Raw genomic sequence first — 27,027 nt, 5'->3', positions numbered from 1 at the left:
TTTTTACAAGATGAGAAGGGGATTTCACGAAAAACTGAAGTTTTCTTCTAATGAAAGATTTAGGAGGCACTCAGTTTCTCATGAGATTCAGACATCTGAATGACTTCTGTACTTGAGGACAATGTCAGTAGACTATGCTTCCAAAACTTCTGCTTCCATTCTTGGAACTTGAACGACTGTACAGCACATAGTAAACAATCTGTATAGATGTGACAAGTTAGTTACTGGCTAAGTTTTGTTTTCCTACACGACATATTTTACTCCTCTTACTCTACACTTAAATACCTTGCCACAAATCAAAACATTGAAGGTCAGACACAACCTGTAGCTTCAATGATGCTCAGTCTACTGAGCTGCCAGAGAAGAAAAATCAGCCAATCTATTACATTTTAAACCATAGAGGAACTGGAAGAAACAGTCTTCAGTGATAAGTTAACATTCATATAGCTATTTGCTGAAAGGCTGTGCCAGCTTAGGCATGCTTCATTATATTCAGTCCTGTTTTAAAGTAGTAACAATTTGAGCAAATGCAATGTAAACAGAGTCAGGTAGACTCCAATAAAGGACAGTATCATTGACAGTATCTGACAGGTTTAAGGCCAACTATTTATGATTTGAAATATATCATACTTTTTCATGGCACTTAATACACTGAAAGTTAGTACTGGGTGACATTAAACAGTATACATATTCATATCATATGCGATGTATACATGTAGCTTCAGTTCCTAAAATAGAAAGTTCAAGTTTTCTTGCCCAAATAAAATCCATCTGTCAAAGACCACCTGTGTTTTCCTATACTGAATAAAGTAGTATTACTGTTTTAATCAATTTAGTGCAAACTGACTTAAGTCCAAAGACATACCATTCCTTGATTTTTAGTCACTACTTACCAAATACCCCCATTTCTTTTAAAACACAGCTATGCTTTTTTTCCTTAAAAGAACAGCAAACACTTGACAACTAGCATGCTGTTCTAGTCTACGTTAACAAAACTTGCCAATATACAAATCGTGTTTTGGTCATGCAGCACAAATCCATCCTCAAAATAATCCATCTCTTAATCAGTCTAGAAGAGGAGCACAGTGCCGGATTTTAATTAGCAGGTCATCCTGGCCACTCCGTACTCCAAGCTGACAACAGCAGGCTCAGCTTTCGAGAACTCGGCCACCAATTCACTGTAGCGATTGTCTGCTGTGTTGCTGCCCTCTATAGTTCTTACAGCATCGTTCATGGGGATCAGTGGCTGCTCCTTGAAGCACGGAGGGGCCTTCAGTGCCACGGGTGCAGGATGAGCAGACTGCTGATGTTCCTTCACAAGGACTGCATCTGACTGCCCATTTCTCCGCTTTATTTTCTGAAATATAGAGAATAGTTACTAACAGTGAGCACGGCTGCTTTGCTGATAATATTCTGCTTTGAAAGGAAGTGAATCCACTTTAGCTGGCTATCTCAGTGTCTGCAGAACCCTGTATTGCATACCCTCCATTAGGTATGCAACAGTGTTATTAAATGTTAGGCTATTAGGTAAGACATTTTCCCCCACAGTCTACAGCAGATGCTACAAGCACTATATGCTTAAGATTCACAGCTGAGCAGAAGGCAGAAAGGTTGCCTGTCCATGTCGATAGAGAAGGAGAGGTTCTTCCAGGCTTGCCCCTTGTTTGGTGGCTATCAGGATGAGAATACTTTCTGGAGTACAGTCAGAGGAAGACAGGCACTATTAGCAAGTAGGGAGCTTGCAGTAGATCATGAGTATCTTAAAGACAAAGAGTAGTTTCATGCCTAAGCCCTTATGCCCTTCCTACAAGCCTTTTAAAAGACTTTTCCTTTAGATCTGAAGGACATCAATACAGATCGTTCGAATGCAGGAATACACTAGAAGGTGTCAACTAGGAAGCAGGTCTGGAGGAAGGGACCTATCCTGCAAGCACTGAGCAAGAGAAGAGAGATTTGGATTAAGGGTTGGGTTGTTTTTAAACTCAAATAATCTCACCCACTAACTGGGAGCTTGAACTGAATTAATTTTTTTTTTGTTGTTGATGTGTTTGTGCTCTACTAGAGCTGAGACTGAGCCTAGAAGACTTTGGTGTCTCTTGACACCAACTTTTTGAAGATAGAAACAGCAGTACGAAAGTCTACTATCAAGATTTCAAACAACTACATCTCTTTATCACTCAAGTGAGAAACATGGGCTCAGGTGAAGTTAACACCTTGAAACAAGGTTCTAGAAAATTCAAAACTGAGATGTGGCTTTCTATCTTGCTTATTCTTCAGCTTGCTTCATCCTGAGTTTTCATCTTGCTGCTTCAGTTGTATAAAAACTTGTAAATATACAATTAAGAAACAGTTTAAAGTGACCTGCATTCATTACATTAGGATCAGTTTAATAAAATCTTTCCTCCTAGAAAAGTTGTACTTCCCACTTCCTCCCCAACATAACTGTGTTGGTTTTGCGTGGCAAGGTTTTGGTAGCGGGGGGGGCTACAGGGGTGGCTTCTGTGAGAAGCTGCTAGAAGCTTCCCCTGTGTCTGACAGAGCCAATGCCAGCCGGCTCCAAGACGGACCCGCCGCTGGCCAAGGCCAAGCCAATCAGCGCCTCTGTGATAACATATTTAAGAAAGAGAAAAACAGCTAGAGAGAGCTTTTGCAGCCAGAGAGAAGAGTGAGAGGATGTAAGAAACTCTGCAGACACCAAGGTCAGTGCAGAAGGAGGGGCAGGAGGTGCTCCAGGCGCCGGAGCAAGATCCCCCTGCAGCCCGTGGTGAAGACCATGGTGAGGCAGGCTGTCCCCCTGCAGCCCATGGAGGAAGGATGGGGGGGTGTAGAGATTCCACCTGCAGCCCGTGGAGGACCCCATGCCGGAGCAGGTGGAGACACCTGAAGGAGGCTGTGACCCCGTGGGAAGCCCAGGCTGGAGCAGGCTCCTGGCAGGACCTGTGGCCCCGTGGAGAAAGGAGCCCACACTGGAGCAGATTTGCTGACAGGACTTGTGACCCCGTGGGGGACCCACGCTGAAGCAGTTTGCTCCTGAAGGTCTGCACCCCATGGGAGAGACCCACGCTGGAGCAGTTCATGAAGGACTGTAGCCCGTGGGAAGGGCTCACGGAGAAGGTCATGAAGGACTTTCTCCTGTGAGAGGGACTCCAGGCTGGAGCAGGGGAACAATGAGAGGAGTCCTCCCCCTGAGGATGAAGCAGCAGCAGAAACAAAGTGTGATGAACTGACTGTAACCCCTATTCCCCGTCCCCCTGTGCCGCTGGGGGGGGGGGGGGCAGAGGTTTGAAGCCGGGAGTGAAGTTGAGCCTGGGAAGATGGGAGGGGTGGGGGGAGGTGTTTTAAGATTTGGTTTTATTTCTCCTTCCTCTACTCTGTTTTGCTTAGTAATAAATAAGATGAATTCCCTCTCTAAGTTCGGTCTGTTTTTCTTGTGATGATAATTAGAGAATGATCTCTCCCTGTCCTTATCTTGACCTGTAAGTTTTTTTTTTTCATTGTACTTTTTCTCCCCTGTCTAATGAAAGAGGGGAGTGACAGAGTGCCTCTGGTGGGCACCTGGCCCTCAGCCCGGGTCAACCCACCACAGTAACATACAGGAGTTGTGTTACTATTTCTAGCCACACAAAGAAGCAAAACTGATAATTCAAAAACTTTTTCATTTCTTAAAAGGTTTTATTCTGAAGTTTCAGCCCCTTAACTGACTAAAATGAAGTATCAATTAAAAGCCACTGATTAAGTCATAGTAGAATAAAGTGAGATACACTGTTCAGCCTTTCCTGGCTGCTTACTGTAGTACCGAGTAGAAATCATTTATAGAAATCCGATCTCTGGATTTAGCCCTGTTTTCAAATAAGCATTACAACGTATATACCCCATAATTATGGTGACTTACAACAGCATGCACCTCCATATGAAATTAAAAGAAGCACTATACTTACTGCTTCCATTTTAGTAGCTATAATGGAAATAAAACATTTTCAGTCTCCTCAGTTTAGGAACACAGCTGTAGCTATGATGGTTACCTTGTTATCTAAAGGTAAGTTTCACATAAATTTAACCTGCATTAAGCCACCTTCCATAATGCTTTGATAGTAGGAGCACTTTTACATAATAGAGTTCATCAGTAAAGCAAAATAAATTGCGCCTAAGAGCAAAACATTGGCAACATAGTCTGGCATTCAGCATAGAAGCATATAGTGAAAGTCAAAGTCGACATTACATAGATTTGCTATGCCATACAGCAGCGACACTCATGTGAATGCTAGTAGTATTGTTACAGACTATAAATGTGAATTTGAAGAACAAGTCACAAGTACACCCACATTTTGTAATACTTACAGCTTCCAGTTCTTTAATGTCTTCCTCCAGTTGTTTATTTTGTTCACTCATGTTCATAATAAGATTGGACACAGATTGCCTGGGATGCATACTTCGATCAAACTGATGGTACATATTTCTCCAAAACCTGTATAAAGCAGACAGCTTTAACTACACGAAGACAAAACTGAAGAAGAGATACTGTACATAATTTAACTTACTTAAAATTGAATGATACTGTGTTAGGCTCCAAAAGAGTTAGTTCTGGAGAAAAGTCTGGATTATACAGAGGATTCTGATATTTCTTTCGTTCACCCAGAAGAAATGGCCACAAGGAATAGGTCTTCTCTTTTAATCTTAAAGCAAGAAAAGATCAAGGTCAAGACATTGACTGCAAGCAAAAACCAGAAGCTGTTCAACTCAGCATAATAAAAATCTTAACTTTTTTAAAAAGTTACCAGAATTATTTACAAATCTTGAATTAAAGCTCTTAGTAAAATCAACTTCTTCCTGTTATATGCTAATGTGGGAGAGAACTGTCAGTTTTAGAAGTACTAGTGCTTATGCCGTGCAAGATTTGCCTGGTTGCAATAAATGCTTTTAAAATACTGTTTGAGCACAGATGAATTGACAAAAACTTCACAGAAGTTTTCCAACTGAAAACATTAGGAGACATCCTATTAATACTTCTAACTGACAGTAATTAGCATTGAGCAGGCAGGAATTTTAAGGTTACCTAAAAATAGATTGGAAGTATCACTTCATTCTGTGCCCCAAACTTAAGCTTACCTATTTTTAGGAAAGAAAAAAAATTAAGGATAAAAGAAGCTTTAACTTTCACTGTGAAAAGTGAGCACGGCATTTTCTCCTAGAATTAGAAAGACTTCCTTCAGTGTGCAAAAGCACGAGAAGCGCTGTTGACCCCTGATGCAGCTCGACATCATTTTCAGTACTACCAATCCTGTGTCTATTTCTATTCAGAGCCTAAAATGAAGATGACTCACAGGAGTCCTTAGTCTGCCAGAATACACAAAAGACACATTACAATATCTACTTACTTTAGTTCTTCTCGCTCTTTTTGGCAGTTTCCAAGGAAGTTACCAAACTGGCACGAATGGACATGTTCATGGATTTGAAGGAGGAAAGCTTCATTGTACTCAAAGGCTTGTGGAAACTGCTCGGTCAGATTCCACACGCTTTCTAAAAACTGGGTGAACACTGGTGAGATCTCTTTTGGATCACCATCCAACTGACAACACCTGGAAAAGATTCCATAAATAGACTGAAACAGTTTAAATTAGAAGTCAAGAAGAGTCTTAGTAGCACTTGTTTTTAAGTAACAGCACATTAATTTGAACTAGCTTTGCTTTGGAGATTAAATACCTAATTTTGAGAAGTAGGGCATTTTTTTAGTAGAAATAAGTCTATATTTAACCTATTTTTCTGACTTGTAAGTAATCACACATCTGTGTTCAGTACAGAAGAGCAACATAAGACAGTTAAGTTCCTTTGTATCAATTACTTCCATAGTCAACATTAGGCATATACCAGCTAAAAGCACATTTAAGCAGTAAATAGCAGCAAGACTATTGTCATAGCTGATGATAGGCAAATCAAGGGAAAAACAGAACTCTGAGCATACAGGACTTCTAAAAGGTAGGTATGACTTAAATGTAAACCCATTTTTAATGTTTATTTTTAATGATAAAGATATCAAAACTAAGTGGTTTATGTAGCCTAAATAGCTGAGATAGTGCAAAACCAAAAGCTATCTGTGCATACGTGCAGACCTAGCTGTAGTCATTGACATCTGAGAATGAGGCACCAGTAGCACTAGAAATTTACATCCATAATATAAATCAATTATCCAATAGGTATTTGAATAAATAACAATACACAAAATGCACTGTCTACTGAAAATAGCTTATTCACTGCAAAATTTGTAGGAACACTGCAGTAGTTTAACATCTACAAGTTGTCTTTTGTTTTTAAGAATACTTAGTTCAGTTCACTGCATGCGTTTTACTGTACTGGAAGAGGTAACTACCTGTCAGAGAACTTGTGCCCAAAAGAGATCCAGTCTTTCTCTATCAAGACCTAGAGGGTAAAAAACCAACAAGATCTCAAATAAAGCGTTACTCAATCTTACATCTACAGTATTAACCCCACAGGTAATCAATATATTGTATTTTAAATTTGAGTCAAACTACAGTAGGAGCAACTATTTGTCACTTTGTAGTTCCTTTATTTCCTTGGAACTCTTCCACAAGAGATTCTCAAAGCACATTTTTCAAACTAGTAAAAAAGTTTAGCAAGTTGACAATCACATAACTGCTGTTAAACCAGGCTCACTTTAAGCATACTAATGTTGCTTGACTTCACAAGCAGGTTATAAACCAACTAGCAAAAAAATGTGAAGTATAGTAAAACTTTTTCTATTGCATTCCTGCTGTCATAGTTTATGTAAAGCTACACAATATAGTTTTTGTAACATTTTATTGCTATAAGTTTATTACCAACACTAGCTTTTTTTTTATCACTTCAGTCACAGTATCAGGAACCAAAAGGAACACAGAACTGCCTGCCCATTGCAGAAGTTTTCCCGGAAGCCTAACTGACAGTGATGACTAAAAACCAAGAGATTAAATTACTTCCCTAAAGATTCCACATATTCTCACTATTTACAAGAAACAAATCCTCTTCTAATTCCTCCTCAACTTCACTTTTGTTGCTTGTAATATTTGTGGTAGTTCTAATCAATACATGGAACTAGTTTTATGTACTATCTTTTAGGAGTTCCCATAACACCTTGTATTGCCACCACAGAACACTGATTTTCCAACTCTAAAATCTGGAATAATCATATTGAAATTCCTCTTAGAAAGAGGAAGAAATTTAGACTGCTAAAATATCTTCAAGTCTCTATCACTAGGGGAGTTGTCATTTTTAGATTTTAATATTGTTGATTTTGAGACAATTGATAAAAGCACAGAGCTGCTATAATTTAGTACATCTCTCTCACATAAGCACTTTGGAATCCTTTTATGTCATAGATAAGGGGCTTTTTTTGGATTCAAAAGGCAATCATTGCAACATTTCTGCGGGGTGGCCAAAGCAATCTGCTATTTCTAGTTCAGTTTTTTGGATTTTAAATAAATGGTTCTTCCCAGTAGCAAAGTATTTCTAAAAGAAAGATTTGTTTGTATACTGCAAATCTTATTTTGTGTTTGTAACTACAAAAGGAGCATCTATGTTTATACTGCTCCTTTTCACACTCAAACATTTCACATCCTTTATTTATCAAGGAATAACTCAATACAACAGCTTACCATGAATCCTTTGATTGTTCTATAATAGGAATCTAGTAAGAGAGCTCCAAGAGAACAAACTTGGGAAGTTCTATCCCAGCCATCTGAGCAGTGCACTAACACACTCGCGCTCTCAACCGCTATTGCCTGCAAAACACAGTTGTTTCTTAGAGAATGTTCTATTCTAGACAGAAGTCAAAATTTAGCAAATACAAAAGCTACATTCATCCCAAACTCACAGCACAGACCATTTTACTTAAAGCTAGAAAAATGTTTAGTATCAAATCCTTTCCTTATAGTATTAGAAAGCTAGAAATTCCTCTCCATGGAAGTATAGAAAATTCCTTATAAAGAGAAGAAATTCCACGACTTTGCACAAGATAAGAACATCTACAGTGGTTTCTAGTTCTCTTTCTACTCCTTATAAAACTAAACTTACAAAAACTCCTTGCAATGCATACCAAGAAAGAAGTAGACTACACATTACAGACCAAACAGGTTAAAAAAGCCAAAGCAACACAATCATTAAAGATACCCACTTCATAGACTGGTTTGGGCTAAAAAGGGACCTTAAAGATCATCTAGTTCCAACCCCCCTGCCATGGGCAGGGACACCCTCCACTAGACCACGTTGCCCAAAGCCCCATCCAACCTGGCCTTGAACACTTCCAGGGAGGGGGCATCCACAACCTCTCTGGGCAACCTGTTCCAGTGCCTCACCACCCTCACAGGGAAGAATTTCTTTCTAACATCTAATCTAAATCAACCCTCCTTCAGCTTAAACCCATTACCCCTTGTTCTGTCACTACACTCCCTCATAAACAGTCCCTCACCATCTTTCCTGTAGGACCCTTCAGGTACTGGTAAGCCGCAATTAGATCTCCCCAAAGCCTTCTCTTCTCCAGGCTGAACAACCCCAACTCTCTCAGCCTGTCCTCAGAGGAGAGGTGCTCCAGCCCTCTGATCATCTTTGTGGCCATCCTCTGGACTCACTCCAACAGCTCCATGTCCTTCTTATGTTGAAGGCCCCAGAGCTGGATGCAGTACTCCGGGTGGGGTCTCAGGAGAGCAGAATCACCTTCCTCAACCTGCTGGTCACTTGTTTGTCATTATACTACACAAGAGTTAAAAGGACTAGGAAATGCTTATTAGCTTCAGATAAGAATTCAAATCTCATTAGCCCAGATATTTGAGGGTCATCTTTAGGAGAATCATCCACTTTAAACTTCTTATTTCACCTAGCAAAACAAAAATCTATTTTCCTTCACCTAGTCCCCCAGAGGTGAAGCCCTTGGCCTCAGGTGTGTCTGGCAAAGGCAACTGTTCCTCTGAATTCTTCAGAGAGTCCCATTTCCTTGCCAAATGAAGTCAGCATAGCTGGTTTGGCTTCTCTGCCATTAGTGTCCCAGGAATTCTGTTTTTCAGGGTACCTTAAGTAATAGTTTGTTCCATCCACCTCCAAACTAGTTACACCTTTCATAAATACTTAAAAGAACCAGGGAGCATAAGAATCCTTCATCTCCCAATAAGGTGACCAAACAGCACCAAAAAATATCTCAAAACATTAGCTTGCATATTTAACATCTCCAATCATAAAGAAACATGCAATACTTAAAACAGTATATCAGATGTATCAGTGTATACTAAGTATCTACCTCAAAAAGGTCAATTGCAGAATTTTACACATTACAATATTAAGATTAATTTTGCCTGTAGCAAGTCAGCTTCCCATCAAATAAAGAAGCAAGTTACCTTGACAAGGAAGACAGCAGCATCCAACACAGCTTTGATGTGACGCAGCCAGCCAGAATTCTCCAAACCAGACAAAAAGTCATTGACAGACAAACCCTTTGTGCCACTGACTGAAAGAAACCAAGAGTTAGAAAGCCTTAAGCAGTTGCAGCTACCTACATCCTGCAATGGAGAAAGAAGAATAATTGTATATTGTTTCCACTATCCTATGTTGTAAGTTAATTAGAAAACTTCCAGGAAACCACCACTCAAATGGTTGAGAGGAGTACTACAAAACATTCTCCATCCAAAATTCAACTCTGTAGAACTACAGTAACCATGAATGATAGGAGTAAGATCTTTGTGCCTTTTTGACAAAGTAACATTCAGAGTAAATACACTGGTTATCCCCAATAGGCAGCCTTACCAAGAAAGGCAAAGCAAATGTCAAAATCTTACCAGAAATAATTAAAAATTTCAACTACGTAGGAAGTAGCTGCATCCAGACAACATACACAGACTGCCAGTTATATCACCTTCTCCGCTCTGCTTAGGAGAATAAAATTAGTGCAGTACAAGGACATGATGATGAACTGAAAACTATCAGGATTTTGCCTACCTCCAGACTTGACATACTCCAACTCTGACTGATTGCTACCATTCTTCCCTAGTATACTTTGATCCTGTAACAATAATGCTGATTGAGAGGGCAGGGAAGAACTCAAGTTAAAGGAAAGATGCCTTGCAGCGTAGCAGCGAGAGGTGTAGAGGTAGGTTGAAAGCTTCTCACTCACACTCGTTCACAAGTGAGACAGGTAACCTGGCTCTTGTATGATTTTGAGTAGCAACTCACACAGTTACTTTACTGTCCAAACATCACAAGCTTCTGGCAACAAGAAACAAAATATTTGCTGCCTAATACAGCTTCAGCTATGGGTGATTTTAAAAGATACCCAGGGTTGTCATTTACAAAAATACCTACCCCACCACAGCAGAAGCCTACTTTCTTAATGGTTGGACTTGATGATCTTAAAGGTATTTTCCAACCAAAACAATTCTATAATTCTAAGCTAGTGGGCCCCAAATTAAAATAAAAAGGCTCTGCAGCTGAAAACTGTCAGTGGGGATATTAATACAGCAGCTGCAAAATAATCTTTATCTCTGACTATGGGAGGAAGTGAGTCAGTAGGAAAAGTAGAGAACAAAATTCTCCAAGTCATTCTGTGACACAGTTTCACATTCAGTCAAGTCCCCTGATGTAACGAAGGCTATAAGCTCTTAAACCAGTGCCTTACAGAGCTTTTCTGTGTCTGCACTACATGTTTCTCAGCTTTCAGCCATACAAGTTTTGGTATACTCCCCACTGCTCAGAAAGAGTCATAGTGCCAGTTGCAGCTGAATGCTGTAACAAAGGCTTCCAAATAAGCATCAGAGAACCTTTTCTAAAGCCCATAGATCTGTCATCTACAAAAATACCTAGCAAACCATAGCACAATGAGGTAACAAAAAAAAAATAAAAAATCAAGAAACCACTGGATACAAGACCTAATTTTAAAGGTTAGTCTGTAAATATCAGCAAAGGCTACACTAGTTTTCCCCGCTCTTTGAAAGAGATAGCATTGTTAGTCAAGAGTTCCACTTCCAAAAGCTCTAGCACATGGAAGAAGTCAGCTGAGAACTACTTGATCCCTTCAGCTAGCTCACACTCTCTTTACACCACTGGTTCCATACACCTGTTCAATCACAATAGTGCACAAACAGGTCCACCACTCTGTGGTAAAGGAAAAAAACTAAATACTCTAATAACTGGAAAGTCAGACATCTGCAGGGAAGGGATTGGACAGATGAGAATGTCTAGAAGCACTATTCATGGCTGCTCACCCCTATATTCTGTAGCTTACAGTTTAAATCACAAACTTTCAGCTAGAAAATAAAGAGGCTTCCAGCGCTTCATTTGTTTTCAGTCAGCTGCTGCTGTCAAAATCTGCTTTTGATCAGAATTTTCAGTTTGGTAGAAATATTTCACCATTGGTATTTCCCCCTTCTAGTTAGATTTCTGTATTTTTTACAAACCAAGGCAGAAATAAGAACAGATATGTTGAGCCCAAAGAATTACTTTCCATTTCTGTGAATTAAGACAGACATTTTTATACTACTTAATGATGAAATAAAGAAACTGCATTGACACTGTTTTGACACTTTATGCTAAAAAAATAATTTCTAGTCCCTTATGGTTCCTAAAGGGTCAAAGATGATTTATGGTACCACTAAGATGTTTAGCTACTTCACAAAAAACTATCATTCAAGATAGTTTTGGCTATCACTTCATAAAAATATATGTGCTGCATGCATGTGAGCCCCAAAACCTCAGTGGTCCATTGCTTGATTGTCCTTATCCACACTACTAGCAATGCCTCAGGCAGCAGTTCAAGAGGTGACTAGAACCTGCAGGCTGAAGCACAGTAAGTTGGGGGCAGAGGTGGTTTAACAAAGAAAAATAAAGAATCCCATTGCCCATATACATTCCACATAACCCACAAAAAAATCCTTAGTTAACACACTTCTGTCATCAAAATATGCACAGCAGACCACAGTGACTATTATTGAGCCTCTTCCTCAAATATTTTCTGCAGAAATACTGTTACTTGACATACACACAATCTTTTTGCTTATCAGAGTTCAATCTTTTCTGATATGTAATACTATGTTTTTGAATATATAAAAACTGGAGTTTATGTTTAATACCATAGCCACAAGTTTAGTCTATGCGAAGATTCTTCCATTAGTGTTGTATAGATGGGCAGTCTGCTCATCAGGGGAGCACAGTCATCACATCCACACTGAAGAAAATTTTAGAAGAGTTTTGTTTCACTGCATACAAGATATTTAAAGCAGCTGAATCAGATGAAGAATAGACTGTAAATCCCCCCAGCACGGTCCATGGTGTAATCCTTCCCAACATCCTTTTGCAATAGGACAATGTCTTACATTCTGCTTGCAAACGGAATCATTAGATTCTGAAGGAAATCAGGCAGATAGACACAGAACTTAGGAGCAGGACACATGCTGAAGAACGAACAGCAGTTGTTTGTTACAAATAAAACTGAGGACAGTCCCAGCTACAATGACTCTTGAAAGAATAGGGTCATTGGTATCACATTTCTGATTTGAGAACATTCAGTTCAGCACATCCAGGGGAAGCTGGTACACAGAAGTTAAATAGCATTTTCTTCATTTTAAGCTATAAACCATTTTTATAGCATTTTTTCCCTGATCAACCACTGATGGCACGTTTCTACAGGAGTCTGAAGTGTTATTGCATACTTCCCTAAATTTTAGGGATCTTTCCTACCCTCAAATATGTTTATTTCATGTTTTTCTGGAAAAATGTAATTCCCTTCTGAAGGGAAAGTCTGAAGTTTAACTGTGTGACACACACACTTCTGCATCAGACATTATTCCATAGGAGCAGGCCTCTAAAAAAGAAATCAAGATTTATTAGCTAGTTTTCTTTTGCTAGTATCTTCAATTCCAGAAATCAGGATTATCTCACATTTAAAATTGAAGTTCAGGTTCCAGCTGCTCATTTTTCCCTTCAATAACAACCACAAAAATACATATTATCAAAGCTTAGTAGCATTCCATACAGAGTGCCTGAAGAATAGGTTAGCAGCAGATACAGGCTTAATGAGAATGAAATCAGACTATACCACTAGCCTGTAAGATTTCTTGACGAGTATAGCCAGAATGTCTTCATCAAAACAGGCTTCCATACAAGTGTAAGGCTTCTCCATGACTGGAAGTATTTGCATAATTCCAGAAGGCAAGCACTTGTATATGTATGGTTTGTCAGGTGCGGAAGCCTGGCTTCTGCCACTGTACTCTAATCTCAGTATTAATACTCCACAAAGTGTCCTTTTTTTCAGCTGTTGACCTAAATAAAATATTAACAGAACTAATTAGTAGACTTCTGCCTGTCCATTTTCATCACCAGGTGGCAGGCAGTGGTATGGTGAAGTGGTTCACTTTTACCCCACCCACTTCCCTACAAACACTCTAAGATGTACCTACAAGCACAGAAGCGACTCACCGGGCCCAAGAGCTCAAGTTTTGTACAATTTTGTGAATTCTGTGGAACTAAGTGCTCCTTGAAAAATCAGTACTCTATATATGAAATGTACAGACACACCCATTTTGTGTATTTATATTACACATGTGTATATACATGCGTGTATACTTGGGACACACAGAAGTCTTCTCAACAAGCCACTAACACTCATCAAGTCCACCCAAGATTTATGTCCCACTCAATTTTCTTCAAAAATCATTGTATTCATTGGGTTTACAGTTTAAAGGTAAAATTTTAAGGTAATTCGTTACCACAGAGCACAGCAAGTTGCTACTAAACATAGAGCTGGGATAAAACATACAAATATCAATACAGTTTGTATAAGCTATTATTAAAGACTTCAGAAAAATATTTACCCTATTTTCATATACACTATTATAGCACAGTTAGAACATACCTTCCAGAAGTTTTTGTAAGCTGGATCTCATTACATGAATATTTTCAATGCCAACAAACTGGAACCTAATGTTAGAGTAGTTGTCTTCATTTTCATAGCCCTTCCCAGCAGCTCTGTTTGCCATTGCATTAAGCTTAAGAGAACAAAAAACACCACAACTGAAAAACAGTGCTTGACATAAAAAAAAATCTCAAAATAAAAAGTGAAAGACATGCAATTTCAATGGAATACACTGGAAAAAACCCAAACACACAAGAGTACATACTATAAACAGATTCTAAAATTAACAGTTTGTGGCAAATCAACTTGAAAGCATTCAAGTGTCAGAAAGGCACGGTGCATAAAGAACAGGCAGTTTATATTTAGAACTGACATCTGAATAATGCTTTTAATTTCCTATTCTCTCCTCCATATTCCTACAAACAAATCTTTACTTATTTCCAAACATTTCTGAGCAAAGATGCTACAGAGCCATTAACCTAAAAGGGAAAAAGCAAGACCCAGACTTAACCATACATTTAAGGGTTCTTAACATATATGCACTTTCCAGGCATCCTAAAAGTGTCAGTTTTGGGGGTAAGCAGCTAATAAATTGCTGCAGCTATAAAAATTAGAACTACAAAAACCCATAGTTGGCTCAGTTTCAGTCTGTCAGACCGACCTACTGCTGAACCCTGCCCAAAGTAAGTACAGATCCTACAGCATAGGATTTTCACTTTACTCCTTGTTTTCATAAAACCATAGAATTGTTTGGGTTGGAAGGAACCTTAAACTAGGTCGAAGTTTTCCAGCTCCTGTGTTCAGAGATTTGAGTGAAATGAATAGCAATTTAAATGCAGATGGTCTAAAGAGTGAAAGTTACCCCACACATTCCAACACAGGTCAAAACACCAACATAATTCAATTTAATTAGACAGTGATGAAGTATGAACTCAGAATGCTACAACTGAATTTTACCCACTTCTTCCTAGCTAAGACAGCAATAGCAGTTTTCACACACACAGCATACAGTTCTCCCTCCCATTCTAAAAGAAACCCCCAACACAGCTCGCTATTAATTTAATTTCAAACATTACAATGACTTAGATCCCACTCAATATTCACTTCTTAACTATGTTTTAAGTATATTTTTTAAATGCACCTCCCCAAAAGTTCACTAACGTATTCAGTCAATTCTAGCTGAGTCCTGAGAGGGGTTCAACTTCTTTAAAAAAGCAAGAAATTAGAAGACTGAACAAAGAGGCCTAGCCTCACATTTAAAGAACTTTTTTGCCCAAAATGGAGTCCTATTTAACTCCAAATCTTTCAGAATTACACTGTATCCCTGTACTCTAATGTTCAGGAAGATAGACTAGTCCGTAGAAGCTGAAGTACATACCTTTGGCCTGGTGTCCATGACATACATATAGCGATTTGAAGGATTTGCTTTACTGATGGCCTGCAACATGTGTTCATCTTCCAGGCATCTGGCACTGAAACCTGAGAGAGGTTGACTGCATCTGCAAATCGCAGCCTACCACAGAAAACAAAGAACAAGTCAGCATTGGTTTAATACCTGTAGTTGAAATGCTTTGCACAATACTAAAGAGACACTGAAACTAATTGTTTCATTCAGCAGACAACAGCACTGAACTGCAAATAAGTTTAGGTGTTCCAACTTTCCAAGCATGTCACACTTGCAAACCTTCAAACACAGTATCTACCACTTAAATCTAAAGGTTTATCAAAACATTTTTTCAGGCTCATCTACATGGGCAAGGTACCAGTTTACACGTGGACTTTCCCCAAGTATAAAAATTCAAAAGTATGGGCTGGAAAAAATATATTTTAGGAAATCATGAAATTGGCATGAAATTCATTGGTATGAAATGAATTATAGTTGAGTTTACTACTGCAAGTATGATTTTATTATTGCAAGTACAATATGTTACCATCTGATGTAATTTTCATCATGTCATTTTCAATGATCTACTGTATTTCAGAAGGTATCAGTTGTATCTTCCAACTAGTAATTATGTTCAAATGCATACAGTAGCTTAGTACTCATCCTTCATAAATTCAACTCAGTAAGGTGACACTCCTTCTCTCCCTTCACAGACACCTCCTAGCCAAGACAGGCAGATGCTGCTTCACACCACTCTCTACCAAACTCTGGAAAATCTTATTTATCATCCTCTATTTTTTTTACCTTATGAATTCCTCCTTAAAGAACCAGTTCTAATCTTTTAGTGATTTGTTGAGGTTTTGGTTGTTTGTTTTTTGCATTTTTTTTAACCCCCATTTTGACCTAACAGATTTTATTCTTGATATACCAAGGAAGACAGATCACTTGACAAAGGCTATCTTCAGGTCAGTTTCCGAAAGCTTTAAGAGATTCAACTGATTACTGAAGGATTTCTTTTAAACTGGCTTAGCTTAATTCAGCATCCTGTTAGACATCACTACTGTCAGCTGTATTTAAGGTTATCATGAGTTATACCATTCTCCTACAAGTCACCAATTACTTCCTTACTTGCCCTAAACTACTGCCAAGTGTTGAGAAATAATTCTCAGCACATTTGCATTAAGAGGAAGACATGCTATACCTCTTTATTTTTATGATAATATGACAACACTGGGAATCTTCCTTTGCTTCTGAACTTGGAGCTACCAACAATTATGGGCTTGCTTGCAGTTCTGGGAACATAAAGTTCTCTAGGATAGGTTTCACAAATCTGAAAGACACACATACACAAAAAGAATTTTATGTACAATGTACAAAGCCTATATTAGTTATTACATCTGAGAGATGTTAGGTGAAATAAGAGACAAAGAATAAATGCCAATATGTGTGTGTATATATACATACACACAAATAGCTCAGGAGACAAACCATGGATAAATAAGTATATATTGGTATCTAAGCTGTACAACCAAGCACTGCTATACTAGTGTTCACCTCAAGAATATGACTCTTCAGTAAAAGTACTAACAATATGTTTCAAATAAAATATTGAAATTATTTCCCTCACTTTTGTGTTTGCAGACTACAAAGTAAGATGAAATCTAATTTGGCAATCACCACAGCCAGCACTGTAAATACTAATGTAGAATCCTTCTCAGTGAAGAGAGATAAGAAAGCTGCAGAGCACCAGAATTGCTGGGGCTGGGCTTCAAACAGGTAAGTATACTCTAGAAACAATCCCAAAGAACACGTGCATCCATACACACATACTCTCTCAATGAGGCCTTAGAAAAAAAAATTCAATTAGAAAGTTGTGAAATAGCATACTGGTTAAGGAGTTAACTCTCTCCACCTACAAGTTTTTGCTTATGCTGCAAGCTAAGTGACTTCATAGTATTAGACTGTTTTCTATAGGGCTATAGAGTCAGAGGATAAAGTAGAAAACAGATGCAGAGCAAAACATGTCTCCATTACAATCCTTACCTTATAATCACGATTTGCATCGGACAACTGCCAGTTAGCATTTGGCACTCCCATTCTTTTATACTCTTCTGCTAGATCAATAAGCTGCCAACCTTTGACTTGCTCAGATTCATTTTGTTTTGGATTATAGGAGAAGGCATACAGTTCTTCATATTTTGCTAAAAGGGCAAAGAGTAAGACTGTGAGCTGTCCCCCAAAACATCTGAGTGGAGAAAGGTAGCATAGTTGGCAAGTCTTGAAATTGCCCAAATTGCAGAGAAAGTTTTAGGCTTCAAGATTCTCAGAAGCAAGACTAAATAGACACTTGACACTCTTGAAATATTTATTCTCCTACTATATACAGTTAACTGACACAATTATAGATATTTAGTTAAAGGTAGGTTACAAGAGCTTCCCTGAGTGTTTGACCTAGTTCAGCAGGGACAATTCTAAAGCTGTAAGGGCAAAGCAGAGGTCACAAAATTAAACAAGACAAGAGGCAGAATTATTAGAAGACTTCACAAAACCTAAAAGAACAAAGTTTTGAGAGGTAAGAACAGAAATTTACATCTACTGAGCTTTAGAAGCAGTAAGTTTTAAAGCTTCCTTTAAAGCAAAAGAGCTTTCAAAATATTCTGTGTTTTTTCCTAATACACTATTCACATATCACAGATAACAACAGTTTACATTGTTCTAAATACAAAGCAGAAAATGCAAAAGACCACATTAGGTGACAGAAGTCTTTTGTAAAGCTGAATTGGTAGTGCTATTTTAGCATCAAAACTTCAGTTTTATTTTTGAAACTGTGTTAAATCAGTAATAAGTTAGTGTTTGTTTAGCAGCATTTTGTCTATGAACACACCAATTAAGAGAGACTATACACACTTAGTGTCACAATTTCAGGGGTAACAGTAGAAATGCAAAAAAAGAGATACAGGAATCTCACATTCTGTTAGTGAACATCAGTGACCTACAAAAGCCAGACAACATACCTTCTGAATTTGTATGCAAATTAATACTTAATCATTAAAGTTCTTTTACGTACCAAATCCATTTAAGAGACTTCTACATAATGCACATTATTTTTAAAAATAAGAGCCATGGATTTTTCCCCAGCACCACCTTGTTATTCAGGCATATGCTGCAAAGTCTTTTACAGTTAAAAGTATTACCTGTTCTTGACAGCTGAAGCAAAGAGTTATAGATGTCATGACAATCTCTCTCTCTGGGAACGACAAAGTGAACTATCCTGAAGTTCTTGCACTGGATAACAAGGGGGCAGCCAGAAGTAGTCAAGGGAAGTTTTTCCACTGCAGCAATGTGATGATGTAATATCTATGGCATACAAGAACTCACAGCATAAGCACGCTGATAAAAATGAGAACAGCATACTGTTTACAAGAGCAGATATAAGATACATTAAGTGATGCTGAATATGGATTTTGACTAATTTTGTCAATCAGTTAAAAAAAAGAAATTTAGAAGAAAAAACCCCAAGACTAGTATTTTGGTCAGGATACCATAATATGACAAAATTTAATTATTCGCTTCCCTCATATTCTGAGGTGTTACCTAGTGTTTGTAAGGAACAGCAAATATCCTTCTAAATGCAACAGTGAGAAGTAAAACTACACTGCAGTTGTTCGGTCCTCTTCTATAACATTGCTAACTGACAAGCATACATCTAATTATACAGGGTCCAAACGGTATTTTTTTTTTTAAATGATCTACAGGAACATACTTCAGAATTTTCATGCAAAATAAAGCAAGTCAGGGAAAACAACTCAAAGTATAAGAGATACAGAAGATGCTGAAGATTTTAGAATTCCATCTACAGAACGAACAGGAGATAAGAAAAGCATCTCCTGTATTGCCCATTGTGCTATGTAGACATGACAGTCTATCAGCCAAATGCCTTTCAATCACTTTAATTGAAGACTTGTATATCCATACAGAGTCCTCCATAGATTTAGCTGTGCAGCAAATCTACACAAAATTTAGGAAAAATACAGCTGTTTAACCATGGGAGGAAAGCCACAGATATATTACCTCAACTGAACAAGATGTTCTTGACAGCATTTCAATTACCTCACTGAAACAATCATCTCCTCTTAAATATTGATCAGAATTAGACAGGCATCTGAAAACTATGCTGTCAAATATGCATTACAAAGAGACTATATCTTAGAGACATTATCACAATTATACTTGGTACTTGCATTATCATAGAAATGCAATACTCTGAGTATAGGTTCAATTCCCTCAAAATAAAACCTTTTAACATAGTGCACAGGGAGATGCAAGTAATGCTTCCCAATCATGTTCTCCCCAGTAACCCATTTTGTATGAAAGGTACAGGCCTGACACCACGACAGTGAGCAGAAAAACTAATGGAAGTTACTATACTTGCCAATTTTGACTGTATAACATTGGTAGCGGTCATCAAGAAGCTGCAGCCCCTTCTGAATTCTTTTATTCTGGAGATGAACACTTGGGAAGAAACAGTTGCTTACCACTCTAAAAAGGGGCGTGGGATCTTCAATATTTCACCAAAGCCTAGGTATTTGGATTTCGCTGTCTCAATTAACCTAGGCAGGATCTAAATACGAGGCAAGCTAATGCAGAAACTTAAAACCTGATGCTTAAACTAGCTAGCAGTCTCCCACTCCTGCCTCTGAATTGCAGTGCAAGTCAGTTGTTTAAAGAAAGCCACCACGCATTCACTCAGGAATACAAATGAAAGCTATAGAAGAAATTACAGTAGCTTGAAGAGAACCAATATTTTCAACATTACCTGTTTTCTGCTGCAGTAGTGTCATGGGAGAGTACAATCTGCAAATCATTAACTTATTATGATACCATGAACAAGGAGAGCATGGGGAATAACTTAGATGAACATTTTAGCAAACAAATTCAATCTTAGATCAGGAAGAAAACACAGATCTGAAGAACCTCTGCTTTCGAGCCACAAGCATTTGTTATCCTTACCCATGTTTCTCTCTGGCTTGAATCTATGAACAACAGATGAGTTGCCGTAAGGTATAGAGTTCCTGTCAGCGACTTATTGCTTGCACTGAACCTATCTAGTAATTTCACTTGTTCTACCTGTAAGAAAAAAAGGGAAGGGGGAAAAAAGTTTTTGTTTTTTCTTCAGAACACATAATCCTAACTTCACAAAAAGCTTTGTCAGTTTGTGCAATAATTTTGAAAGTGGTAGAAAACATAACACAGCACACAAGACCATTCAGGCCAAACTATTAAGAACACACTAGTGGTCACATAAGCTTTGAAAAGGCTCACTACTTAAAATATCCCCTTTCAATACAAAAGCACATAATGAAGGCATAAGGCTAGGCTCATCAGAATACTTACGCCATTTACATAACTACTATGGTTATTTGCTAGTAAAAGAGACTGGGGTATCAAGTTTTTAAAAAAATAATTAAGAGCAATGAATTACTAAGCTTTTAGACTGCTCCCCAAAGTAACGCAAACACACACTAACAATTTCCTGTTACTGAGATGCCAGCACTGAATTAACAGCTGATCTCAGCAACATGCTTCATTGGCCATTTGCAGACTCAAAGCTATAAAGATTATGTCCTCCTGACTCCACTTGTAGTCATCTACCATCTTTTATATCACCCCCAACTTTAAAAGTCTAGATCATCATAACCTTGCCTCAGTCAAAATAAATTCTAATGAAATGCAAGTATTATACTAATAATTATAACAATCTCCTAGAAATTCAAGGACTCTGCTGGCATTAGAAACAGCTATTTAAAGCTTAAGGCTTGCAAGGGCAGATTTCTCCTCCTGGATAAAATTAACACCATTATCTCAATACTATGGAAAAAGATTTCAAAGAAAGCAATTTTGAGATAGCTTGCATTTTTATCTGCTGCTCATACAGCAAACTGTGGAGCCCATGAAGGTATCTGAAGCAAACATTACATGATTCTTTGTGTGCAACAACAGGAAAGGAGTGTGGTGAATAGCTTATCTGCATGCATTCCTCTATTTCTTGGCAGCATGTCTTATCAGTGCCAAGTTAAAGCTCTTATGCTTGAGGCTTGCTGCTACTGCCATTAAATGCCTGGCAGAACTCCAAGAACTTCCACATCAGCAAGACCAGCACCCAGATGAGGTAACTAGGAAAGCCCACATCTACTGTGCTGATGTTAAGCTGGTTTTAATTCACATGTACAAACTTAATTATTTACTAAAAGCACATATAAACCACTAAAAATTTGTCTTTTCACTTCAGGTATTTCTTACCATGAACCACGACCTAGTTTTTTGTTTGAGAGTTAAAAAAGTAATTTATGCATGCAAAACAGAATGGAGGTACTAAAAACAAGTGCTACTATGATATTCCAGATTTCAGTTTAGAAAACAAAAAAAAATTGGAAGTTACCTGCACCAGTACATTATGCTGTAACCAGCAAGATACCAGTGCTCAGAGTAGCACAAATCAATATAGCACAGCCAAAACGCAGAATCCATTCTGGGCAGTTCTACAGCGGCAGCTGCTCAGGTACCTGGCACTGCACCTCCCCAGCAAATCGAGAAGCGCCCAGAAACTGCTGCAGTTTTGTTCCAGTAACACAACCCACAAAATCCTGGCATGAGATGTTCCATTCTCCTCCATGTAACAAGACAGAAATACAGCTTTGAGAGTAGCTATGTTAGATGAGGACACACATTAGTGCTCCAGCTTCCTCCTACATCAGTGAACTTGAAGTTCTACATACAGTTTTCTTAAAGACAACTGAAATGTAATTTAGATTCAGCCTCCATAGATTGATTTAAACTTGACCCAGGCTTGCTTTAATGGGTACTCAGCTAGATAAATACTTTTTTTTTTTGCTTTTTAATTGTAAAGTTTGGCAAATCCTTACTTATGAAGAACAAGTCAGTCATCCATTTTGAAGAGAACAGGTTCACAAGATTAAGAGATTGAAGACTGCTATTGAGTTTTAGCACATCTGTAAATAAAGACCACGTAAGTAGTCAGAAGCAATATTCTGACAGTAGCTAGCACTAACAAATCAGTGAGTTTTTACACCAGTAAGAATTTGATCAGTTACCTCAAGAATATAGATTTACGGTGAAAGAGTCACCAAACAGTTTATCGGGACTAGGAGTTACAGATTAAAGGTAGAAAAAAAAAGCAAAGAAATGTTTCAGTATAGGAGACAAGTTGGAACAGAAGAGAAAGCTATACCTCTGAAATCTTGCATTAAAAAAGCTTAAGGATTAAGTTAGAACAATTACACCAAGACAAAAACAATACAAGAATACAATTTTGTATGACATTCACTGAAGTTAAAAGGAGTTTTCCCTTCCCCATTTAAGTCTCAGGCTTGCAAGCATAAGCTTAGGATTTAGCAGTTAAGCTAACCAAAACTCTCCATCTCTAGTAGAACACTCACCAGTATTTTCACTAAAACTGATTTGACTTTAAATATACAAACAGATTTGACTGAAGAAATTCCAGTCTTTTCTACTGTTTTGCTTTAAAGTATTTTTAAGGACAGTTTAGTTCTAATGTTTCATTGCAAAATCACAATATTTTTATTTGTAATTTCCCCATCACAACCACTTATGACATTGTGAACTGGGTTTCATCATTTGTTGCTATGTGAGTATATATTCTCAGATAGAAGTGATTTTTAAGTTAACCTCACTTCTTTCTTAATCATAAATCTATTGGATAGTTTAATTTCACAAAAAGCTACACTTTATTTCAGGAAACTGTGCTGACAGTTCTAAGACAATTTTAGCTTCAACATTTCCAGCAAACAAGTTTGAGGAGGAATAAAACCTATTTCATCACTTCTCCTAGAGATGACAGCTTCCCTACACAGCAGTTAATTTGTGCAAGACTGCACTGTTATTTCAAGCTTATTTCTCTATTCCTTTAATAGAACAAATCTAAAAAACCTGAAGTGCTGTCAGATTAGAAACAGTAGATGTCTTAGAACAGCTGGAGTAAGATCCAACTTGAACCTCCACATGCAGTGAACTTAAGGCCCACAGTGCAGGCTGTACTTTAGTTTTCTTGCTTCCTATAACTGTAGTACTCGTAATTATTACCATCTAGCATATATGCTTTTTAATCCACCTGAATATTCAATAAACCGACAGCTTACAAAAAGCTAATCGAGCATCACAGTTATGACCAAAAACTTACCAATTTCATGGCTAGAAATAGCATATTTTTAGAATGGATTTTTTTGGTATGAATTATAAAAATAATTGTTTCAAGTAGTAAATCTGGTATTTCAGAGCGTCTCTCTTCAGTTATATTGCTACATGAAGTATTTGTTCCCCAGCAGGGGCCCAAAAAACATGCAGAAACACAATCACTTGCAGATGCAAAGAAGTCAATGCCCTATATGTAGCCTTTCTAGTCTCAATTTCAGGTTTGAAACTTAAACAGCTACTGGATCATCAAAAGACTTTGGGTTTAGTATAGTTTTTATTTTGAAATTACCTATTGACTGTAACAATACAATATTAAATTCCCAAACAAGAGTTTCAGGTTTATAAGTACATAGGCTGATAAAGAAACCTTATCTGCAATCTGTCAGCTTGGTGCAAGATTATTCCATCCAGTAAACTAAAGCGTCACTAACAGTAGCTTGACCAGAAACCTTCCTCCTGTTTCACACATATACTTACAAATATACATGAAAAATACTAGCTATACATATTATATAAAATTTATATAAGCTATTACTCAAAAAAATTAAAAGCCTGTTTCTTTATATAATTATTGGCTATAAACCTACTATTTGGAGCTGAAATATGACCACTCCTTTTCTCCACATATCTATAAATCTAATTTAAAGTCAGACTACCAGGTTAGGGAACTAATTGCTTGACAGTTTCCAGGACCCAACAAGGGGTCTGTCTTTTCAGCAGCCCTAACGGTCAGGGCTGATGGGCAAGATGGGAAAAATACTGTTAGAAATGTAATTCTGTAAAAGCTGACTTACAAACTTATTTTAAAACTATTTACAGAAAGACTTTTTTTTTAATCTTCGTTATAGAGAAAAGACTAACAAAATAAAAATAGAAAACCAAAATCAGAACTCTACAGTGTCAACTGCAGCTTAGCTAATTTTTTTTAATAGCCTAACACATTGCACATATACCGACAGCTTGTATTCCTAACAACACACACCAGAGCATTTAAAAGGAGTAATAATTAAAAAAAGTATTGTTTTCACAACAGATTCGGTCCAAAGCTAGAAAAAAGCTGCATGGAACCGCTCCCCAAGTACAAAACCCAACGCCGCCCTCTCCCAGCTGACCGCTTCTGCCCCCCACCCCACCACCCCTGTCACACCAGGAGAATTTTTAGCGCCTTCGCCTTATCAAACAGACGGTTCATTCCAGCGGGGCCCCACCGAGGCAGCACACACCGAGCTCCCCACGGGAGCTTTTACCCCTTCCAGGCCCTCGGCCCGGGGGGACCCAGCCGAGAAGGGCAGTGCCCGCTGCTCCGCGGCGGCCGGGCCGGGGGCAGCACCTGAGCCAGGCACCCCGCTGCCTCCACCGGGGCCCGAGGACACCCCGAGCGGCACGGACCTCCCCAGAGCCCCTCAGAGCAAGGCGCCAACGCCAGAATGGGAGGAGGAGAAGGACAACAACGCCCTCGCCCACAGCTGACAGCTGCGGGGCAGGGACTCGCCGAGCCGAACAGGCCCTCCCCGCCCCACAGTTACCGGCGCAGCACCGGCAACGCCGCCCCTCCTTTGTCGGCTGCCGCTTCCCTCCGCGAAGCGCCACACCGCGCCACCCGGCCTGGCAGAGGGAGGCCGAGGCGGGGGTACCTTGGTAGTGCGGATATGCTCCATAGCAGCGCCCGCTCAGCCGCAGCAGCCGCCGCCCGCCGTGATACTGCCGGGCCGGGCCGGCCGTCACCTAGAAACGCTTCCGGGACGGGGCGGGACCGCCGCTGGGGCGGGGCAAAGCCGGAGCTGACTCTCTGCAGCGCCCCCTCGCGGCAGGAGGAGGACATTACGTCTCGCAGCACTGCAGGCAGCGCGCATGCGTTGTACCCACGGCGTGAGGCGGCGCCATGGCCGGGGCGGGAATGGCTGAGGGGCTGCGGCGGTGGGGAGCGGCAGGCGGGGCAGGCACCGGGCCACCCTCTGTCCCGCAGTGCCCCAGGGGTTCTCTGAGAGATTCGGGGGCTGAGGGGGCGGGGAGGAAGGGCCTGGGATGCTGTGCTGGAGGCCACAGAACTCAGCACTGGCCATGAAACTTTACCTGGCAGCCGGCCCTGAGGAGAGAGCAGTTCTGGGCCCCGCCGTGGGGTGACAGTAGGTGCGTGGAAAACAAGAGCCATTCCCTGGTTACCCAGGCCTCTCTTTGTGGCATGGGAAGCTTCAGTCTTTTAGAGTCTCACAAATGAGGAAATTACTAGAAGATGGTCCTTTTTATTGTAGCGTCATGAAGGGGTTGAGGTGTGAAGGAACCCCCAGGAGGTACCTAGTCCAACCTCCCTGGTGAAGCAGGCCCCCCCAGAGCCGGTTGCCCAGTACCACGTCCAGGCAGCTGCTGAATATTGCCAGGGATGGAGAATCCACCTGTTAAGTGCTTGGTCACTCTCATAGCAAGCGTTTCCTGATGTTCAGGCAGAGCGTCCTGTGTTTCATTCAATTTGTACCCATTGCGCTTTGTCCTGTCACTGGGCACCACTGGGAAGAGTCTGGGTCCATCCTCTTCACACCTTCCCTTCAGGTATTTATATACATTGATAAGATCCCCCTGAGCCTTCTCTTCTCCCCGGGTCCTTTTCTGCAAAGCTGCTTTCTTGCTGGGTGTCCTCCAGCATATACTGGTTCCTGGGGTTCTTCCCTGGGGGCAGGACTTTGCATTTCTCATTGAACTTCATGAGGTCCCTGTCAGCCTGCGTCTCCAACCTGTCCAGGTCCCTCTGGACAGCAGCACGACCCCCCAGTGTGTCCCCCACTCCTCCCAGAGTGGTGTCTTCAGCAAATGTGCTGAGAGTATGCTTTGCCTCATCATCCAGGTCATTAATGAAGATGTTAAATGGGACTAGACACAGTATTGACCCATGCACAGTGCAGTGGCTCGTCCGTGTTGTAGTTGTGCGGGTGCTGGTGCACAAAAATCTTGTGTATACTGTATGGTAGTTGAGATTTGATGAAACTTAAAAGTTGTAGAGTAGGCCATGTAAGTCTTACTGTTTGCAAGATTATTATCTAAATTAGAAACAATTCAGTAGGATGGTTTTTATACAAAATTAACCTCTTTTACTAACATACAGGCTTTGTGATCTTGAACTTAAAGTTTTTGAGTGATGACATTCATAGAGTGTCACAAGTTATTAAAACCATACTACAAAGGCATCACTCTTCCCTCGACAGGCCCTCTTTTCCTGGTATGCCAACATATCTTGTCACTTTGTGGCCTGTCAGATCAGAAGAATTTGTTGACAAATGACTACATGGAAATCACTCTATAGATGCCATTTACCATCTCAGAGTTTTGGGACTCTTTTTTTTTTTTAAGATGTTCAGCGATAGGCATGTGCATGCAATATGTAAGTAAACAGGGACTAAACATCACAAATTACATTTAAGTATGTGCCTGAAGCTCTGCCTTGTGTAAAGGATAGCAATCCAGTCACCCATAAATAACCTCAAAGAGTTTTTCAGTCAATAATATGTTGGCCATCCATAGTCTTCAGCAGCCACAG

General features: G+C 39.4%; 1 protein-coding gene across 1 annotated transcript; it reads right to left on the bottom strand.

The window, feature by feature from the left end:
• MTMR6 (myotubularin related protein 6) lies at positions 1–25,244 on the bottom strand. The gene is made up of 14 exons (XM_075742151.1): positions 25,133–25,244; positions 20,277–20,393; positions 18,461–18,623; positions 17,310–17,467; positions 16,468–16,596; positions 15,261–15,395; positions 13,883–14,015; positions 9,378–9,487; positions 7,647–7,772; positions 6,365–6,414; positions 5,376–5,576; positions 4,539–4,673; positions 4,339–4,465; positions 1–1,357 (listed from the first exon to the last, which is right to left on the bottom strand). The coding sequence occupies exons 1-14, from the start codon at positions 25,154–25,156 to the stop codon at positions 1,100–1,102; spliced, it is 1,866 nt and encodes a 621-aa protein (XP_075598266.1). The 5' UTR covers positions 25,157–25,244; the 3' UTR covers positions 1–1,099.
• Between the last annotated feature and the right edge of the window lie 1,783 nt (positions 25,245–27,027).

Source organism: Balearica regulorum, chromosome 1 (genome assembly GCF_011004875.1).
Source record: "Balearica regulorum gibbericeps isolate bBalReg1 chromosome 1, bBalReg1.pri, whole genome shotgun sequence".
NCBI classification, from domain to species: Eukaryota; Metazoa; Chordata; class Aves; order Gruiformes; family Gruidae; genus Balearica; species Balearica regulorum.
This window is presented reverse-complemented; position numbering and strand designations above follow the sequence as displayed.